This window comes from Ranitomeya imitator, chromosome 3 (assembly GCF_032444005.1).
Source record: "Ranitomeya imitator isolate aRanImi1 chromosome 3, aRanImi1.pri, whole genome shotgun sequence".
NCBI lineage: Eukaryota > Metazoa > Chordata > Amphibia > Anura > Dendrobatidae > Ranitomeya > Ranitomeya imitator.
This window is the reverse complement of record NC_091284.1, coordinates 725,147,610-725,165,434: the sequence shown is the minus strand read 5'-3', so window position 1 is coordinate 725,165,434 and position 17,825 is coordinate 725,147,610. Positions and strand designations below refer to the sequence as shown.

At 40.7% G+C, this 17,825-nt stretch overlaps 1 protein-coding gene across 1 annotated transcript in view; it reads right to left on the bottom strand.

The window, feature by feature from the left end:
• Nucleotides 1–17,825, bottom strand: part of MAP3K12 (mitogen-activated protein kinase kinase kinase 12) — a 249,343-nt gene that overhangs the window by 95,170 nt on the left and 136,348 nt on the right. Inside the window, exons 4-5 of the mRNA XM_069758747.1 lie at nucleotides 17,246–17,437; nucleotides 15,821–15,979 (exon numbers count right to left, since the gene is read on the bottom strand). Of these exons, the coding sequence (XP_069614848.1) occupies nucleotides 15,821–15,979; nucleotides 17,246–17,437 (351 nt within the window). The remainder of the gene's footprint in view (nucleotides 1–15,820; nucleotides 15,980–17,245; nucleotides 17,438–17,825) is intronic.

The window sequence follows — 17,825 nt, the reverse complement described above, 5'->3', positions numbered from 1 at the left end:
GTAGAAAAGACGCAGGAGGACATCTCACAGGAACTTCAGGCACATAGAGAAATTTTAATGGACCATACTATAAGAATGGAGGAAATGTCTTCTGGCCTTGAGGATCTGGAAAATCGCAACAGGCGTAACAATATTCGTATACGGGGCCTCCCAGAGTCCGTTAGTCCTCAGGACTTAGATCGCACAGTCCAAAAAATATTTCTAGACATCCTGGGTGATTGTGAAGACAGTACCATTGAATTTGATAGGATCCATAGATCTCTTGGTCCCAAACCCACCTCTGATTTACGCCCTAGAGACGTCATTTGTAGGGTGCATTACTTCAGAACCAAGGAATCCATCATGATGGCCTCTAGGAAAAAGGGACCTCTCCAATATGAAGGCCAACCAATTCTACTTCTATCAGACTTATCCAGGCGTACCTTGTTTTTGCGCAAAGCCCTAAAACCCCTGTTAGCAGTTCTTAAGGAAAGAGATATCCCTTATAGATGGGGGTTCCCATTTCAACTAACAGCATTCAAAAACGGGAAAAGCGCATACTTCCGCCGAATTGGAGACCTGGCCAACTTCCTAGGAACATTTGAACTGCCGTTAATAGATCTCCCAGAATGGCCTTCAACCCCAACACTTCCGGATGCTCCCCCAAGGTGGCTCAAGGTTCCTCAGTCCAAGAAAAGGCTCCCTAATGAGGTCCCCTCTGATCCTACATGAAGTCCTTCTCTCTTCTTTTTGTTTTCTACATTTTTCTTTTTACTTGTTTCAATAAGTTCCTGGCAATTATTGTGTTATGTCCAGATGTTCTGCTGCAGTTAGATAGGTTCTATGTTAGTATATTGTTAATAGGTCGATCCCCCTGGCCGGATAGGAGGACATACTGGCGGCCTGCCATGGGGTCTGGCTCAAGTTCTGAACTTTTAAATCTATGGTGTCCCGAATGTTATTAATGTTTTACTACTCTCTGTCAATAAGCGAGACATCTTGACCTTATTAGATATGCTATTAATATCACTATTATTCTGTTTTGCTTGAATATCATATGCATGTAGATTCTTGATCGTAGGACCTATCAAGTTCATGGGGAGGTGGGGGGTCGGTGTTCTCCTCGGCTTCCTTTTTCCATTTGAGGTGCACGGTTCGGGGGTGGGAGGGGAACTATCTCTTCCCTTCTGGTCGCCTCCGCCATACTGATGCGAAACCAGACTCGGTGCGTCAATCTCAACGCACCTTTTCCTATGTTCTTCACATATTTCTACCTTTTTCCTATCCTGTCTTTCTTCCCTCTTTCCCATTGTTTTTCCCCTACCACTCCTGGCTATCCCGTGTCCCGGCGGGTGGGGCGCACGATGTCGCGAGAAACTGTCAAAATTTTAGATTATGGATAAAATAAAACTCTGCTCCTTTAACGTAAAGGGGCTAAATATTCCAGAGAAAAGGAGGCGGATCCTGTTCGATAGTCATAAACAACGGGTCTCTGTGCTATTGCTCCAGGAGACTCACTTCAAAACTGGAGTGATGCCGCATTGTGTCACGAAAAATTATCCCAAATGGTATCACAGTTCTAACCCGTATTCCAAATCAAAAGGTGTTTCAATAGCTTTCCACAAATCCTTCATGCCTGAAATTCTAGATTCTTTAATTGACAAAAATGGCAGATATATCTTCCTACTCATCTCATGGGCAACGTATAAACTTGTAATAGCCAATGTTTATTTTCCAAACCAAGGGCAACAAACTTTTGGAGCTGAATGCAAGAGGCGTCTTGGGGAGTTTGCTGGCTCCTCTCCTGTGATACTTGGAGGCGACTTTAACATTCCAATGGACCCTGCGGTGGACGTCTCTTCAGGTAGGTCCTCCTATTCTTCATCTTCTATCAACAAAATTAGATCCCAATTACGCAGCCTGAGACTAGTAGATGTCTGGAGAGTTCTAAATCCTACAGTCAGGGATTATAGCTTCTTCTCGAAAATCCATAACACATATAGCAGAATAGATTACTTCTTTATTTCACATAGGTTACTGGACTTACAGATAGAGGCGGACGTGGGGTCGATACTGTGGTCGGATCATGCACCTATTTACTTATCTCTTTCACTTCATTCCGCCTTGGGATCGGGATTCTCCTGGCGTTTGAATGAAAATCTGCTCTTAGATCCACTATGTAAATCCGAGATTGAACAGACAATCGCGAATTTCGTGGCCGACCATGGTGGGGACACCACGTCTCCCACTATGAGATGGGAAGCTTTGAAATGTGTAGTGAGGGGCGTTCTCATTTCCCACGGCGCCCGGTTGAAAAAAGAGAGAGCGGCGGAAATAATTACCCTAACAGATCAAATCCACCAATTAGAAAATCAGCATAAACGAGATCTCGACGCCAGTACATTTACTCGGCTTACTTCAGTTAGGCAGAAATTATTGACTATCATAGATCAAAAGTCCAAGTGTCTCAGGGAGAGACTCAGAAGCCGCTTTTACCAACTCGGCAATAAAAGTGGTAAGCTTTTAGCCAGAGCCCTTAACAAACACTGCCCTAATACCTACATTCCCTTTATCAAAAACAAAGAAGGGAATAAAGTGTTCAACACTAGAGATATCCTTTCCAACTTTAGCAGATATTACGAATCTCTGTACAATATAACAGGACATTATAAAGATGCACCTCCACAATTTCTTCATAATAAAATTAAATCATACTTGCAGGAACACAAATTGCCCATATTGCCTGAAGGCGACCTAGCCGACCTCGAAAGGGAATTCTCTACAGAAGAGGTTTCCGAAACCATTAGTGCCCTAAAACAAGGAAAAAGCCCGGGCCCGGATGGGTTCTCAGCAGGCTTCTATAAATCATTTACTACACCACTGTGCCCACTGTTTCTGGAGGCCTGCAATTTTGTCTCTTCGGGAGGTTCTTTCCCTGCTCAATCACTCGCCGCCCACATTACAGTGCTTCCCAAACCTGGTAAAGATCTTTCTACATGTAATAATTATCGGCCGATTTCTTTGATAAACGTTGATATTAAAATATACGCTAAAATGTTAGCAAATAGATTATGCCCCCTCTTACCTAAACTAATAAACCAGGACCAGGTAGGCTTCGTTCCAGGGCGAGAGGCGAGAGACAACACAATCAGAACTATTTCTCTACTTGACAGAGCGGGCAGGGAGGGGGACCCCCTGTGTATCATGTCGATTGACGCTGAAAAAGCTTTTGACCGGGTTCACTGGGAATTTATCTTTCAAACCCTGGAAGAAATTGGCTTAAAAGAAAATATGATGCACAGAATTTCTGCTCTATATACCTCTCCTAGTGCCCAGGTCAAGGTCAACGGCAAACTTTCAGACGTGTTTCCGGTCAGGAATGGTACAAGGCAGGGGTGCCCACTCTCTCCCCTCTTATATATACTAACAATGGAGCATTTGGCTGTGGCATTGAGAAATAACCCCTCAATCAAAGGGATAAAATTGCGTTCCGAAGAACATAAGATAGCACTCTTTGCAGACGATATTCTGCTATACATCACGTCCCCATCCACGAGCTTACCAAACATTATCTCGGAACTGCACAAATTCGGCCTCCTAAGTAATTTTAAAATGAACTCCCACAAATCCGAAATCTTAAACATCTCATTACAACTTCCCTTGGTCGAACAACTAAAGACCACTTTTCCATTTAAATGGCGCTTTGACTCCATCACTTACTTAGGCGTTAAAATAACCAGCCAGATATCCAAATTGTTTGAGACCAATTTTACAACGGCCCTACAAAAGGTTAATCTAGATTTAGAAAAATGGCATAGGCTCCAGTTGTCTTGGCTAGGCAGGATCAACGCAGTAAAAATGGACCTCTTACCGCGCCTTTTATACCTTTTCCAAACAATACCTCTATACTTGCCAGCTTCCTTCTTTTCTCGCCTTAAACAAATAATCACCCGGTTCATATGGTCTCATAATCGGGCACGCATTTCCTACACGTTATTAAGCAGATCAAAACTGACAGGCGGTCTAGGCCTCCCAGATCTTGCGATCTATAGTTACGCTTCATTAGGAACATGTATACTAGACCTCTACCACAACATAAATAGTAAAAAATGGGTAAAGATAGAGAATGATCTGAATGGCTGTGACTCTCAGATTATTCTCTGGTCCGGGGGTGGATCGGGAGCGGGCGCCTGTCTGCCCTTCCTTACACGAAACATATCGCTTCTCATTAAAAATAGAAACTCAGACCTCAAGATCACAACTCTCCCAGGACCTTTGATCCCAATCTACGACAACCCTGCCTTCCCTGCGGGGCTAAAAAGAGAGATGTATTTAAACAAGAGAAAAGATTCCAAACCCATTCTCCATGACTATCTAAAAGAGAACAGGATGAAATCCCTCCAGGAACTATTTCCAGAGGAGGAAGCACCCTTTGCTGATTGGTTTTTTTATGAACAACTCAAAAGTTTCATTTATGCAATCTCTAAACAAACCAATATTGGCAGACCGCTAACCCCCTTTGAGACGTTTTGCACTTCAACAAGCCCTCCAGATCATACTGTCTCGCTGCTACATAAAATCTTCCAAGAGGGAGGGGCTCCACTGCAGGGATCACCAGCATTCTTCTCGAAATGGGAAGGTGATCTGGGAAAGCCCTTACTGCCTGAGGATAGAGAAAAAATTCTTCTCTTCACGCTTAGATCGTCATTATACGCGGTGTCACAGGAGAGGAGCTACAAGATCTTGGCAAGATGGTATAGATGTCCCTCTATGTTACATGCCGTGTTCCCCACTACTCCTGACACTTGTTGGAGATGCTTAAAGGAGACTGGCTCTTATATGCACATTTGGTGGGATTGCCCTCCCATAAAAGCCTTATGGTTGGCTGTCTTTGAGCTTTATAACAAGATGTCTATCATTCAGATTCAACCTTCTCCATGCATAGCATTACTATCCCTATGTGATTTGTCGATTTCCCGATATAAAAAGAGCATCCTCAGACACTTCCTCACCGCGGTTAGGAACTTGATTCCACGCTTTTGGAAACAGGAAAAATTTCCCTCACGTGCGGAGTTTGTGGCGGAACTCAATGACATCTATAGGATGGAGCAGTTAATAAATCAATCTCTAGGTAATGTAAATAAAACATATATCACATGGGCCCCCTGGATAGCTTTCAGGGAAACCCCTGACCTGGATCTCTGGATTTCTGAAGCCCGATGTAATACATGACTCGCTCTCGCTTATCATTAGATCATTCATCAGTTTACGTCCTGACAACTGGGACGGGATGATGGCCGCGCCTTTCCCCACCCTGCCCCGTTACCCTACCCAATTCTCTCCTCTTCTTCTACCCCTCTATCTCTTCTCTACTCTAATCTCTTTGTTTGTTTTCCACCCCTTCTTTAGTTTGAATACGCATTGTGATTACTGAATAGTCATAATGAAAATAATATAGGTTATTATTCACTTCAATTGTTCTTCATTGTCAACATATTATAATATCAATCAGTAGTATTACTTTTTAGAATGTTAAGTGCAAGATATATGATGTTGCTGTAATGCATTTCTTGTCTAACGTGTAATTTTACCTGGTATTTTACTGATATACTAGAATGCATCGTTTACTTTTATTCTTCTTGCTTCACTCAATAAACATGATTTAAACAAAGATACAGTGAAGTTTTTTAAGACACTAAAAAGTGACTTAACGTGGACTCCTCACAGCAAACCAAATCCCACAACATAAAAGTAAAGAATAGTTTGAACCAATCAGATATATGGAAGACTTATGAGTTCGGTCATAGTGTGGCAGTCATTACATTCATATTGCTGAATGATACAAGATGCGGGGTCATAAGGAATCAATTTGTATATCAAATTTATTGGTTTTGAGAGCTCCCTTTCATGAATGCTGTGCTGGGGCATGTAAGGAATGACGCTTTTCCTTAAATCCGTTCCCCCTGAAAGCATTCTGGGCCCTAATGACTGTAGAATTTTTCTGACTTTTGTTGTATGTACCAATCTTACAATAATAACTATTTAGCTTTGTATTTTTTTAGGTTTCAAAAGCAATTTTGCATTTTCTCTGAATATATTAGTTTTGTTTTTAAGAAATATTGAACTTTTATTGTACAAAAATTGGAAAAATGTTGTTTCTTTCACTTTTAATATACTTTATTATTTAAAAGAACCAAAAATAGAATCCACACCAAAAAAGTGACCCACAAAAACAAAAACCAAAGAAAAATGTGCTCAAATAAACCTATTAAAACTGTTGGGATAAACTAGAAGTTCCTAGGTGTGCCCACTAAGCTCACACCTACCTGGCTGCGGAGGATGACACCCTAGGAGGGAACGTATTGGTGCCCCCGCTCCATGATGACTGACCCTAGGGTCCCTGATATACCCTGCAACCACTAGGGAAACCCTCTACCCAGATTCTAAAGGGACCCCTACCAATAGACATAAACAATTCTATTCTAAGGAGACTCTAGATTCCCAACCCTTAAAAACAAAATTTGAACACATAGGGCAAGTGGTGGTATGATGGTAAATAGTCCATATATTGTCTAATGAACAAAGCCTTTTCCAGACCAAGCTATTGGTGTTGGTAGGGATCAACCACACCAATATACAATATGAAAAATACAAAATCCTCTATCAAATTAATTGATGTCTTTTAGTGTTTCTCGGTTCAAGAGCCCACATAGCATCCTAATACACTCATATATATGTCAGGGAAGTGTAACTCTACTTCCCTACCTGCTACAAACGGGTCAAGCCAGTTAGCTCAAAAAACACCCCTTCTCCATCATGGAGTATTTTCACAAAAACATGCAGAGGACTTTGTGAATGAACTTGCTCAATAGCAAATCATATACACATAATGTCGATACTCATCTTATCTCTTGTTCATTTTTCAACCACCACTGCCACGTAGCAATTACCGCCTCAACGCGTGACCCGGCGTGAGCATCCAGTCACTGCGCATGTCCCCGCACGTATCCGGGCCCCTTATGTAAGATGTAAACTTGTAAATTTGAGTTCCTCCTACCCAAGTTTCCTCTTGTAGCCACATTTTTTGTACTACCAAAGGTACATAAGGGCCTTGACCCTCTAAAGGGATGACCAATTGTCTCTGTTGTAGAATCTCTGACACAACAAGAGCGAAGGATCTGATCTATATACAAACCACAATTTTATCTCCACTCCATCCTATTTGAGAGATACAGCGGATTTGCTACTTAAACTTGAAGGTATCCATGTGAGTCAAAATGCCTGGCTAGCCTCCATTGACATAGAGGCCCTCTATAGTAATAACCCACACCACGCAGGGATCAGGGGGGTGGAACATTTCCTACAACAAAGATCTGTGGTATGTAGAGAACATAATGATTCCGTGATATCCCTCCTTGAATTTACACTTACCCATAATGCATTTACGTTTGACGGCAAGCATTACCACCAGCTCAGGGGCACTGCGATGGGGAGTCCTTGTGCCCCATCGTATGCAAATTTGTTCCTGAGCTGGTGGGAGGAGACTATTGTCTTCGGAGGTGATGTCAAATGGTGGCAAGACCATATATCTATATGGTACAGATTTATGGATGATGTCTTTGTGATATGGACAGCGATGAGAGACCAGTTTGGGAAATTTGTTAAGGATTTAAATCAAAACGATATAGGGCTCAGGTTTACATCAGAGATTCATGGGGAGGAACTGGCATTTCTTGATGTTAAAATTAGAAAAGAGGATTATGGAGCTGTGACTACAAACATTTATCGTAAACCGAAAAGTACCAATAGCCTGTTGCATTGGAACAGTCATCATCTGTCTCCTTAAAAAGAGCAATTCCAAAGGGACAATTTCTCAGATTGAGGAGGAACTGCTCAAGAAATGAAATTTTTGTGAGTCAATCGAGGGACATGTACAACAGGTTTAAGGAAAAGGGGTATCCTGGGCATGTCCTCGATACAGCATACGATTTTGCAAAAAAAGCTGATAGGCAACGCCTATTGCAGAAACATACTACAAACAGTTCCCCGGAGATCATGAGGATTATTGGCACTTTTGACGTGAAACATCAGGAAATTAGACAGATCCTTACAAGACACTGGGATGTCCTTAGATTTGACCCTGATCTTATAGATGTGGTGGGTGAACGTCCAAATATAACGTTCAGGAAAGGTAGATCTATAAGGGACATGCTGGTGCATAGTCAGTATAAAAGACCGGTGGCCAGTGGTACATGGCTGGACAGGAGACCGTGCGGCTTCCATAAATGTGGGGACTGTAGCATTTGTAAGTGAATGCGACCTTGTAAGTCATTCCAGAGCTCTACTATGGGTAAAACCTTCTACCAACGAGATTTTTCCAGCTACCTGTTCCTGTCCAACGGATTATATAGGGAAAACGAAGAGAGAGTTTAGGAGAAGGGTCGGCGAGCACATGGGGGATATTAGAAACAACAGGGATACCCCATTGGCAAAACACATGCAGACCTATCACAATGTAAATCTTACAGAGATTAAGTTCCTGATTATAGAGGTGGTCAATCTAAACCTCAGGGGGGTAATACTGACAAGGTTATTTTAAAAAGGGAATGTGAGTGGATATTTAGGATGGAGACTTTGGAGCTGAAAGGGATCAATGAACAAATGTCCTTTGCTTGTTTTTTATAGGTTTTCTAGGTGGTATATAGCCATTCTATATGGTGTATAGCCAATTTATAGGGTTTGTTAGCTAACTTTTGCATATAGCCGTTTCTGAAAAATATAAATTTTGGGGACTGTTCCGAGTGAGACTGGTTCTCCTAATGTTTAGGAAATCCCCTTATAATATGGGGGTAACATAGATTACTATGAGAGATCAAATATATATCTTATTTCTCCTTATACTTACCACCACTTGGCTTAATGGATATTCGACAACATTCATCGTTGTAGGGAACTGGGTTAGCTATGTCAAAATAATAAAATAATAAAAGTATAAAATGGGAATTTATTGTGATTCCTAGAGGTATTGTACAAGTATGTATTAAGTGGATACCTATAATAACTTATCATCTAAGTTTTTTATAAATTGACATGACAGTGTGTTCCATACGTCCCTGGCTCCTCACATTGCTTAGAATAAAGGATTGGAAAGCTTGCGTTCCATAGAATCCGCCCGGATATATGCGGGGACATGCGCAGTGACTGAGGGCTAACGCTGGGTGAACCCGGAAGTGGAACGGCAGCCCTTAGTTAGTGATCTACCGCAGTATGAGAAAGTTTAGATCTCACATAAGGGGCCTGGATACGTGCGGGGACATGCGCAGTGACTGGATGCTCACGCCGGGTCAGGTTTTAACCCAGAAGTGGAAATGCAATCCCTGGTGAGTGATTGGCCGCAGTATTTCTGCGTTTTAGCGCCCAATGAGCGATTGGTGCAGTAAGATGTGCGCTTCATTTGGGGCATGAACACTTGGTATAGTGGGCGGTAGTATTGTGAAACCGGATGAATTAATCAGTGGGGAGGTTTTCCATGGCGGGGAGCGTGGTGAGTATAAATAGAGGCTTATATCGGCCGGTAGTAAACTACTACATATTTATTGGGACACAATATATCTGGATAACGGGCCTCCTGATGAGCCAAATGAGGCGAAACGCGTTGAGGCGGTAATTGCTACGTGGCAGTGGTGGTTGAAAAATGAACAAGGCATCAGATGAGTATCGACATTATGTGTATATGATTTGCTATTGAGCATGTTAATTCACAAAGTTCTCTGCATGTTTTTGTGAAAATACTCCATGATGGAGAAGAGGTGTTTTTTGAGCTAACTGGCTTGACCCGTTTGTAGCAGGTAGGGAAGTAGAGTTACACTCCCCTTGACATATATATGAGTGTATTAGGATGCTATGTGGGCTCTAGAACCAAGAAACACTAAAAGACATCAATTAATTTGATAGAGGATTTTGTATTTTTCATATTGTATATTGGTGTGGTTGATCCTTACCAACACCAAAAGCTTGGTCTGGAAAAGGCTTTGTTCACTAGACAATATATTGACTATTTACCATCGTACCACCACTTGCCATATGTGTTCAAATTTTGTTTTTAAGGTTAGAAAATCTAGAGTCTCCTTAGAATAGAATCGTTTATGTCTATTGGTAGGGGTCCCTTTAGAATCTGGGTAGAGGGTTTCCCTAGTGGTTGCAGGGTATATCAGGGACCCTAGGGTCAGTCATCGTGGAGTGGGGGCGCCAATACGTTCCTTCCTAGGGTGTCATCCTCCGCAGCCAGGTAGGTGTGAGCTTAGTGGACAATCCTAGGAACTTTTAGTTTATCCCAACAGTTTTAACCTTCGTCCGGCTGAGTAGGTACAATTGTAACTATTCTGTTTTAAAATTGCAATAACTTTTTTTTTCGAAAAGCCGTAGAGGGCTGAAATTTCGTGACATCTCTGCAGTTTTGGTCCAGAATATATTGGCCAAATTTCAATAAAATATATATGAAGGTACAATTGTACCTCTGCAGCCTGTTAACGTTGTAAAATTATGCAGCCTGACGAAGGTTGATAGGTTTATTTGAGCACATTTTTCTTTGGTTTTTGTTTTTGTGGGTCACTTTTTGGTGTGGATTCTATTTTTGGTCCTTTTAATTAATAAAGTATATCTTTTTGATTAGGGTATGTATATGATATTGTTTTTTGAGACCCTTGATATATATTTTTTGAGTTGAGTTCTTTCACCCTTTAATAGAATAAAAATCCTAAAATTAAGGCTATGTTCCCACGATGAGCTTTTGATATTGCAGAATTTCTGCACCATTTCTGCACCTATTATTTGAATTAGTTTACGTGCGTTTTTTTTTTCACTGCATTTTTGTGTGCGTTTTTCTTATCGTGTGTTTTTATCACGCTTAGGGGAGTATGGCCAGAGGTGCCGATGTAAAAAATCGGCAGGTAAAAACAGCCACCTACTGTACACGCGAGCAGGTACTGGCGGCTGTTTTTTCAGCTGTTTCCAGGGACGCCACCGGCCGGGGCTCCTCTGGGGCGGCACGGCTGTTCGTGTTTCCCGCCACCTTACCATCCACGTCCCAGCAACTTCACGCTTCAAGCTGCATAGCTGGACGCAGGGGCGGGTATTCCATGAACACAGTCGCTGGCACACCATCACCAGGGTAAGTGCCATACTGCTTATGTCTGTGTTCATGTAGTCAAAGAAATCCCTTAGTTAGGTGGCTGAGCTGGCCGTAGCATTCAGGAGGTAGTAACTAAGTGTTTCTGCAAGGATTATTGTATCATCTAGTGGCGTTTTGTATGTATCCGGTACTATGTGGATTTCCTAGGATACAACATTTAGCTCAATTTTATTCACTTAAACAGTAGGTGACTGTTTTACCTGCCGATTTTTTACATCGGAACCTCTGGCCATACTCCCCTAAGAGCGGCATCATATTCTGAGGTCACTGTTCATACTTGCACAGAATCGGCACATATTCTGTTATAGACTCCAGCAGCCGGGGGACTGTCCTCGCTTAGACACTTCGGGCCACACAGTCACTAAGTGGTGAGCGCCAGTGTGATCTAATATCCAGTGTTTTTATCACGTTTTTGACACTGCGTTTTTTCCTTTAACATTTTTAGACCACAACCATACTAAACAATACCCAGTGAATTAGATGGTAGACTGAATCTTTGCCAAATGTTTGTGTGCAAAGAAACCGAATAGAAACCTGCAGTTCCAGCAAAGGTAATCGGTTTTTGACAATTATGAGAGACAATTACCTTTCACAACTGGTTCAGGACCCAACAAGAAGGGGGGCACTGCTAGACCTAATATTAACCAACAGGCCAGACCGCATATCAAATATAAGGGTTGGGGGTCACTTGGGAAATAGCGATCACAAAATAATAAGTTTTCAAGTATCCTTTAAAAAGATGTGTAGTAGAGGGGTTACAAGGACACTAAACTTCAGGAGGGCAAATTTCCAACTGATGAGAGAGGATCTTGGTGCAATTAACTGGGACGATATCCTGAGACACAAAAATACACAAAGAAAATGGGAGACGTTTATTAGCATCCTGGATAGGACCTGTGCACAGTATATACCGTATGGGAATAAACATACTAGAAATAGGAGGAAACCAATATGGCTAAATAGAGCTGTAAGGGGCGCAATAAGTGACAAAAAGAAAGCATTTAGAGAATTAAAGGAAGTAGGTAGTGAGGAGGCATTAAATAAATACAGAAAATTAAATAAATTCTGTAAAAAGCAAATCAAGGCAGCAAAGATTGAGACAGAGAGACTCATTGCCAGAGAGAGTAAAAATAATCCTAAAATATTCTTTAACTACATAAATAGTAAGAAACTAAAAAATGATAGTGTTGGCCCCCTTAAAAATAGTCTGGGTGAGATGGTGGATGAGGATGAGGAAAAAGCCAGTATGCTAAATGACTTTTTTTCATCAGTATTTACACAAGAAAATCCCATGGCAGACAAAATGTCTAGTGATAAAAATTCCCAATTAAATGTCACCTGCTTAACCCAGCAGGAAGTGCGGCGGCGTCTAAAAATCACTAAAATTGACAAATCTCCGGGCTCGGATGGGATACACCCTCGAGTACTGCAGGAATTAAGTACAGTCATTGATAGACCATTATTTTTAATCTTTAAAGACTCCATAATAACAGGGTCTGTACCACAGGACTGGCGTATAGCAAATGTGGTGCCAATATTCAAAAAGGGGACAAAAACTGAACTCGGAAATTATAGGCCAGTAAGCTTAACCTCTACTGTGGGTAAAATCCTGGAGGGCATTCTAAGGGATGCTATACTGGAGTATCTGAAGAGGAATAACCTCATGACCCAGTATCAGCATGGGTTTACTAGGGACCGTTCATGTCAGACTAATTTGATCAGTTTCTATGAAGAGGTAAGTTCCAGATTGGACCAAGGGAACCCAGTGGATGTAGTGTATATGGACTTTTCAAAAGCTTTTGATACGGTGCCACACAAAAGGTTGATACATAAAATGAGAATAATGGGGATAGGGGAAAATATGTGCAAGTGGGTTGAGAGCTGGCTCAGGGATAGGAAACAAAGGGTGGTTATTAATGGAGCACACTCGGACTGGGTAGCGGTTAGCAGTGGGGTACCACAGGGGTCAGTATTGGGCCCTCTTCTTTTTAACATATTTATTAATGACCTTGTAGGGGGCATTCAGAGTAGAATTTCAATATTTGCAGATGACACTAAACTCTGCAGGGTAATCAATACAGAGGAGGACAATTTTATATTACAGGATGATTTATGTAAACTAGAAGCTTGGGCTGATAAATGGCAAATGAGCTTTAATGGGGATAAATGTAAGGTCATGCACTTGGGTAGAAGTAATAAGATGTATAATTATGTGCTTAATTCTAAAACTCTGGGCAAAACCGTCAATGAAAAAGACCTGGGTGTATGGGTGGATGACAAACTTAAATTCAGTGGCCAGTGTCAGGCAGCTGCTACAAAGGCAAATAAAATAATGGGATGCATTAAAAGAGGCATAGATGCTCATGAGGAGAACATAATTTTACCTCTATACAAGTCACTAGTTCGACCACACTTAGAATACTGTGCACAGTTCTGGTCTCCGGTGTTTAAGAAAGACATAGCTGAACTGGAGCGGGTGCAGAGAAGAGCGACCAAGGTTATTAGAGGACTGGGGGGTCTGCAATACCAAGATAGGTTATTACACTTGGGGCTATTTAGTTTGGAAAAACGAAGACTAAGGGGTGATCTTATTTTAATGTATAAATATATGAGGGGACAGTACAAAGACCTTTCTGATGATCTTTTTAATCATAGACCTGAAACAGGGACAAGGGGGCATCCTCTGCGGTTGGAGGAAAAAAGGTTTAAGCATAATAACAGACGCGGATTCTTTACTGTAAGAGCAGTGAGACTATGGAACTCTCTGCTGTATGATGTTGTAATGAGTGATACATTACTTAAATTTAAGAGGGGACTGGATACCTTTCTGGAAAAGTATAATGTTACAGGGTATATACACTAGATTCCTTGATAGGGCGTTGATCCAGGGAACTAGTCTGATTGCCGTATGTGGAGTCGGGAAGGAATTTTTTTCCCCAATGTGGAGCTTACTCTTTGCACATGGGTTTTTTTTGCCTTCCTCTGGATCAACATGTTAGGTTAGGCTATGGGTTGAACTAGATGGACATATAGTCTTCCTTCAACCTTAATAACTATGTAACTATGTAACTATGTAATGCATTGGACAAAAGGCCTCAGGAAAGTAACATATCATGACACATGCTGTATGATTGATAAGTATTTTCATCATTTTTCGTTATGTATCTCAGTATGTTCCTGACATTACTGTATCTAACTTGTACACACCTATGGGTAGTTTTCATGGATTTTAAAACTAGAGAATTTCCATGTAAGGGTATGTGCACATGTTAAGTATTTGTTGCTGACATTTATGACCCAAAAGCATATCTTCTGGCAGGAAAAATGTAGCATAAAATACACATGGTTTTGGAAGTTGATGCTTTTTACCCTGCGTTTTTTTACTTGCATTGGAATGGGTGTAAATTGCTGCATAAATACTGAAAGCATTGACAAGCTGCTGATGTGAAATTGCTTTAAATCTGCAAGGAAAAAATAAGCAACGTCTGCATGAGACTTCTGGAACTTCATTCACTTTTCTGGTACTAGGAAATATTTCAGTTTTCGTAACAAAACTGGGAGAAAAAAAAGCGACAAAAATGCAGCAAATCCTTAATATACCCTAAGGCTATGTTCATACATTGCATTTTTTTTGCAATGTTTGTGATTTAAATTAAAAGCTGCATTTAAAGAACCAACAAAAGCTATGAGATTTCAGAAATCTCATGAAAATACTTTTTTTTTTTTAACTGACCGAATTGGAACACTGCAGCGTTTTTTTTAAATCTGCAGCCTGTCAATTCTTTCAGTAGAAAGTAAAGAGAAACAGCAGAAATAGAATTGCGTTTTTGCAGCGTTTTTTGCAAATAATACTATTTTTATTAACGAGGTTAATGCATAATCGCTGTCACATTTCTGCAATAAAGAGCTGTGGCTACACTTGTAACTTAAAGTTCTTGAGCACCATCTGTGTATCCATCTTTGTCTCCTTTGGGTGCTTTTTGGATCCCTTTTTATACCAGGGGCCCCGTTGTGGCTGTTACTTTATCAACCCGCCCTAGCTTTGCCCTTACGTACTCAGCGTTAGGCTAGACAGATAAATCCAAACCATGTAAAAAACAAGATGAGGCAAGGCAAACTATGCCAGAGGATTGAAGAAAAGGCAAGGGATGACCTAATGGTCAAAATTAGAAAGTTAAGACAAGCTGGGCACAAACTGCTACAATCCTAAAATGAACCGGCTTTCTCTGGCTAGTAAAGGAATTAAGCAGGACTAGAGATTACTGGTAATCCCAAACATCTGGCCACATAATATGAGATATACAAAACAAGGAATGAGTCATAGCATCTGCTTCAGTAGCCCAATGACCGCGGGGCCGCGGGGCAATCAATAGTCCAGACAATGTAGACTCAACCCTATAAATCGTTAAACTGGATTATATTATTTGCTATGTAGCACTCAGTTGTGACCTACAGATATGTCTATCATGCTGGGGTTCCCTGATGTCCTACTATCTAGATATGGCTACGAGCAGGTTACAATATACCAGTATACTGCTGTATTGAGTACATTTCAGGCTGCCGAGGAAATAGAATATTCAAGACAATCTGCAATCGGTAGTAATGACACAATGACAACAGGGCATTAATCATAATACGTTCTTCACTTACCAGATGTCCACCTTTTCAGACACAGGCTCATTTCGTATGACCTCTGGCGCCATCCAGGCTACTGTGCCGGCAAAGGACATTTTAGTGCTTTTGTCACTCAACTCTTTGGATGTACCAAAGTCTGATATTTTCACCAAGTCGTCATATGTGATCAGCATGCTGCGTATAATAGAAGAAAACACGTGAGCTGTAGAACCTAATATTATATGTGTATCAAGGGTAGAATATCATATTCATCCTCCATACACACAGATATAGCGAATATGCGATTGACTGCTCATATTACCAATTTACGAAGGCATACTAAACACTATTACATAACAATATACAGTATGACCATTTATATTGCCTCTAATGCCCTTTCTTATAGCAAATAGGGTCATAAAATATTTTGATGGCTTTGCAAGAGAAGAAAATCTGGTTGCTTTTGTTCCAGAAAAAGCGCCAATCTTATACCATGGACTGTGACCGGCATTAACGATCAACCGTGTACAAGGCCACCATACACGGTACATGAACAAGAGTGGTGCTTTGTTGTAAAAGAAAGAAGCCGTGTTCTCCTAATCTCAATCTATCTCTTTAAAAGTAATATAAAATAGTTTGTAGATACAGCTCACCCCATCCAATATATGTATGTTTTTCAGCCTGGTTTCCTGGACAATCCGCTCCACTATGCAGGGGTAAGGCTTGTGAGATATCAAGCAGCTTTGTTCAAAGTTGTGAAAAGAGGTTTTTCAATCCAGCAGAGTGAATTAAAAGCAAAGATACTTTGTGACTTCATTAAAATAGTAGCATGGGCAGAAAAATATACTGGCGCGTTTCGAGTCTCGCTGACTCTTAATAGTAGATATAGTAGACTTGAAACGCGTCAGATATATTTTTTATGCCCATTATACTGTTTTAATGAAGTCACAATAAAGTATTTTTCTTTTTAATTCACTTTGCTGAATTGTAAAACCACTTATCACCCTTTAAATGTAGTCTGTGCTGACCCCTGGAAACTATTGCCCAAATATACATTCCTTTTAAAAATACGTTACTGATGATTTTACTCTCCTTAAATTGAAATATTCTACTATCTCTTTTAATATGGCAAAATATGTTGTTTCGTAAATACCATACTTAACTGGCAATATTACCAATCATATGTCAGTGTCCAGTTGAAAAAATGAGGCATAACCCTGGTTATTTGCCCTGAGTGACTCGTTCACTTGTCCTTTTCTCAAGCCCACTGAAAAATTAAACCACAGATCTGATTGTTTGCCATAGGTGACTGATTCACTTGTCCTTTTCTCAAGCCCATTGAAAAATTAAAGCAAAGATTTGATTGTTTGCCATAAGTGACTCTTCCATCTGTTTTTTTTGCTGGAAATATTCCTCCAGTATATTTTATAAATAATTGCATATATTGTGGAAGATACTTACTTTGGTGATTTAAGATCTCGATGGATGATTTTGTGGAGATGCAGATAGTTCATTCCTCCAGCGATACCCATGGACCAGTCCACTAACAAAGAAGGAGTGACTTTCCTTCCGGCACGCAGAACTTCGTACAACTGTCCTTGGGCGCAGAACTCCATCAGGATGCAATAACAAGGAGCCTGGGTACAAACACCCCTATAGGAGAAGGCATGTGAGAAAAATGTCATTCAGTCCTAATGGGACAGCTAGCAGTAATGCATTATAAAATACAATAGGAATGCAACAAATATCATCATCGTGAATATACAATAGGATGTTCTCTGTCGCGGTAGGTCTTGAGTTGAACATAAAGTGATAATGAATATGAATAGTATGAAATTACTATATTGGTACTTTGTGTCAATGATTCAGTAATCCTTCTTATGAACCACTGTTAAGTGCTATTGCATTTATTGTTCACAAACCTTCAATCCCAATTTTTTTTTAATGAAAACTTCCATAAACTATCAGGCCAGCCTCATTTAACAGTAAAACATGTTTGGTGGTGTGCAGTCCCTTATATCAACTGGGAGGATATTTGCTT